Genomic DNA, 3,310 nt, shown 5'->3' on the forward strand with positions numbered 1-3,310 from the left:
TTTTTTTTGAGATGCAGTCTCACTCTGTCGCCAGGCTGGAGTGGGCACGATCTCGGTTCACTGCAACCTCCACCTCCCGGGTTCAAGCAATTCTCCTGCCTCAGCCTCCCGAGTAGCTGGGACTACAGGCGTGTGCTACCACGCCCAGCTAAATTTTGTACTTTTAGTAGAGACAGTGTTTCACAATGTTGCCCAGGATAGTCTCGATCTCTTGACCTTGTGATCCACCCACCTCGGCCTCCTAAAGTGCTGGGATTACAAGCATAAGCCACCACGCCCTCCCTGAAATGACTATTTCTATGCCAAACTGTCTAAGATGTGGAAGATTCCCAAAGCATTTGCCCCAGCTGATTCCGGCTTGCTTTCTTCTAAAAAGACAGTCAAGTTTTGACTTTAATGTACTATTTTTGCTCTCTTTCCCAGGTCTGCTTTGTGAATCTTGATGTGAACAAGGATGAATGCAGCACAGAGCACCTGCAACAGGTAACATTTGAAACTCAAGCTGTCCAGGAGGTGATTACAAGGACTATTCAACTTGATTTCATCAGTAAATAATGCACATTTTGTAGGAGACTCTTTGGTTAGATAGTTTCATTACAGTCCATTTCCCCAACCCTTTCCCTAGCACTTACCCTCTACAGTTTGCCCTTTTTACATTTGTGAAACTTGCTTTCCCATGTGATTTGTTTTATGCGACCACCAGAGCAGGTGCCAGAGAAAAGGCAAGTAGGCAAGGTAAAAAGAAACTTTATTAGCTAGCCAATGTGAAGGAAGAAAGGGCGAAGTTCACCGGTCTCTGTCAGTGGAGGCTGAGGAAGTCACTCCAGCGTTCTCGGGCGAGATTCCTGGGTCCGCATATGAGGAAGGGGCCGAGGAAGTTCGCGCCACGCGCCTGCCAGGAGCGGCTTTTCTGTCTTGGGCCTGGGAGTGGGAGGGCGGTAGGCGGGATGTGGGCGGGTGGAGGGCTGTGTAGTGGGCGTGGTCAGGTAGGTTTCGGTTTCCTCGGTCGGATGTCATGCTGCGCCTGCGCAGCTGACCTGTGCCTTTCCCGGGAGCGGGAAAGTTGGTGATGAAGAACCCGGAAGTACGCCATCTTAGTCACCTTTGTTCTTTGTTTCCCTCTCCCTCCGTCCAGACAGTCCAACCTTTCATTGATTATGATGACTGGGGCGTCGTTGTCTGTCTGGCTGCTTCCTGCTGTCAGGGGCATTGTCATGAGGGTCCATGGTTGGCACCTGGACGTAGGGATGTAGGAGCATCTGGTTGAAGGCTACACGGGTGATCTCTTGAACTTTGGCTCAGAGAAATTTGATTAAGATGGGGGCAAAACATAGGATAAGACAGAGAATTAGTATAGGGATGAGGAATGGGAGCATCTGTTGCATTACCAGTAATAACCATATAGGTGGACCTGGGGTTAAGGGAGTGTTGTAGTTCTTTAGTTCTGTTTTAATCTGGTTTAGGGTCTGAATATTAGTGTCAACTAGACCTGATACCTTTATGTAATAGCAACATTCTTCTCCTAAGAAAAGACATGTTCCTCCTTTTTCTACTGTGAGAAGATCTAGTGCTCTTCTGTTTTGTACTGCCACCTGAGCCACTGAAGTGATTAGACGTTGTAAAGAGGCTAGACTTTCAGCCGACGCCTCTATAGCTTCTTGAATTTGGGCAGTTAGAGATCGGGTGGATTGTACAGAGTAGGCAAGAGCCCCAGTTCCAAGTCCTGACACCACTAAGGAGGAGGCTAGAGAAATCCCGATGACTAAGGGAAGGAAGATGGCCCGTTTTTGGAGATTATTAGGAGGAGAGTTAAATTGTAAGGTGAGTTCAGCTACTTCTGCTTTGCTATATAGGGTTAAACTGGGTACTAAGGACACTGGGACGCAGAGGGATTGGCTGATGGATGTGTGGTTAAGGACCTTGAAGAGGGTTTTATTACACCAGAAATAACCTCCAATGGGGGCCGTCTGGATCTTATTGGGTGGTTGGGTGTACTTACACCAGGAGGAGTTTGGGGCAGAGTTAGCAGAAAGGGAGGATTGGATTTTTTGGGTTTTGGTATAGTGGGACTTGGAGCAAAAACGGTTTTTGGGAGGTGCTTGTAGAGCCAGTTTTAGCCTTGAAAGCAGTTGGTAAAGGGACTGCCACTAAGGGGGCTTCTTTAAGGGCTGCGCAGAGGAAACAGTGGGAGAGATGTGTTATGTTAGCTGCCCGTGTTAAGTTTAACCCTTGACGGACTAGCTTTAACCATGAGAAGGGGTCTTTGTTGGAGGAGTGTAGTTGATCTTGTATGGAGGAGTGTAGTTGATCTTGTATGGAGGAGTGTAGTTGATCTTGTAGGGCCTGTTCTTGTGATTGTATGGCTAAGGTTAAATTTTGTAGGTGTTTTATATTTTTAGGGAGGGAGTTTTCCTGTTGGACTAGTGTCCTTTTGATCAAGAGGGTGGCAGTTGGATATGAAGCTGACCACCTAGCGTAGAGTCCTCCTTTTACTCCATCTGCCCATCGGGGGTCCCACGGGTCTTGGATATTTAGTTGATATTGATAGGGTACAGACTGCACGTGCTGGGTGAAGAATTGATCACCCTCATGTACATAGTGGATTTTACAATATTGATAGGGGCATCCTAGGTTTGTTTCTTGCCAGTAGTTTTTACAATTATATTCTCTTTGGTCATATAGAAAGCAGAGAAATGGGTTAGACCATCTATCTTTGCGAGAAGCGAGGGTGAAATTTATGGTGAGGAGGGACTGACAGCCTTGGGGTGGGCAGTCTGCAGTGCCTTGTAGCTGTGAATGTTGTTTGTTGTTCTCTGACCAAGTTTCAATTATAGAGAATCTCCATACAAAAGTGGGGTTAGTAATGGAGATTGGAGTGCAAGAGAAAAATAGTAATATAAGTATAAAATAAGACTTTATCTTGAGTGTAATCCCAGAGTACACCTTGCCACTGGAGATGTTCTATAAAGGTGAGTAAGCGGGAAAACCACTGTGATGGGCTATGATCTGGGGGCAAGTAGGGATCTGGGGTAATATACTGGAATTCTGTTATGTTTATATAGAGTATGGTGAGAAATCGGGATAAGCGTAAGAGGTCAGGGAACATGTGGTGGTCAAGGGAGTTTGGTGAGTTTGAGGCAGGTAGGGGCAAGTCTAGTAGATGTCCACTGATTGTCTTCTGTGGGGGCTTTCTTTAGTTGTGATACGTGGACCCAGTGCGTGTGTCCTAGAAGTTTGGCTGCTGTGTATGTGGATAGGAGGACAGTATATGGGCCTTTCCACCTGGGCTGAAGATCTTTGGCTTGGATAT

At 46.6% G+C, this 3,310-nt stretch overlaps 1 protein-coding gene across 5 annotated transcripts in view; it reads left to right on the top strand.

Annotated features, from left to right (window-relative positions):
• The window catches only part of SPHKAP (SPHK1 interactor, AKAP domain containing), a 199,609-nt gene that overhangs the window by 154,374 nt on the left and 41,925 nt on the right, over positions 1–3,310 (top strand). For all 5 annotated transcript variants that reach the window (XM_017880316.1, XM_017880317.1, XM_017880318.1 and 2 more), the window contains one exon: positions 424–483. In XM_017880316.1, coding sequence (XP_017735805.1) covers positions 424–483 — 60 coding nt within the window. The remainder of the gene's footprint in view (positions 1–423; positions 484–3,310) is intronic.

This window comes from Rhinopithecus bieti, unplaced genomic scaffold (assembly GCF_001698545.2).
Source record: "Rhinopithecus bieti isolate Rb0 unplaced genomic scaffold, ASM169854v2 scaffold_12480, whole genome shotgun sequence".
Classification (NCBI taxonomy): Eukaryota; Metazoa; Chordata; class Mammalia; order Primates; family Cercopithecidae; genus Rhinopithecus; species Rhinopithecus bieti.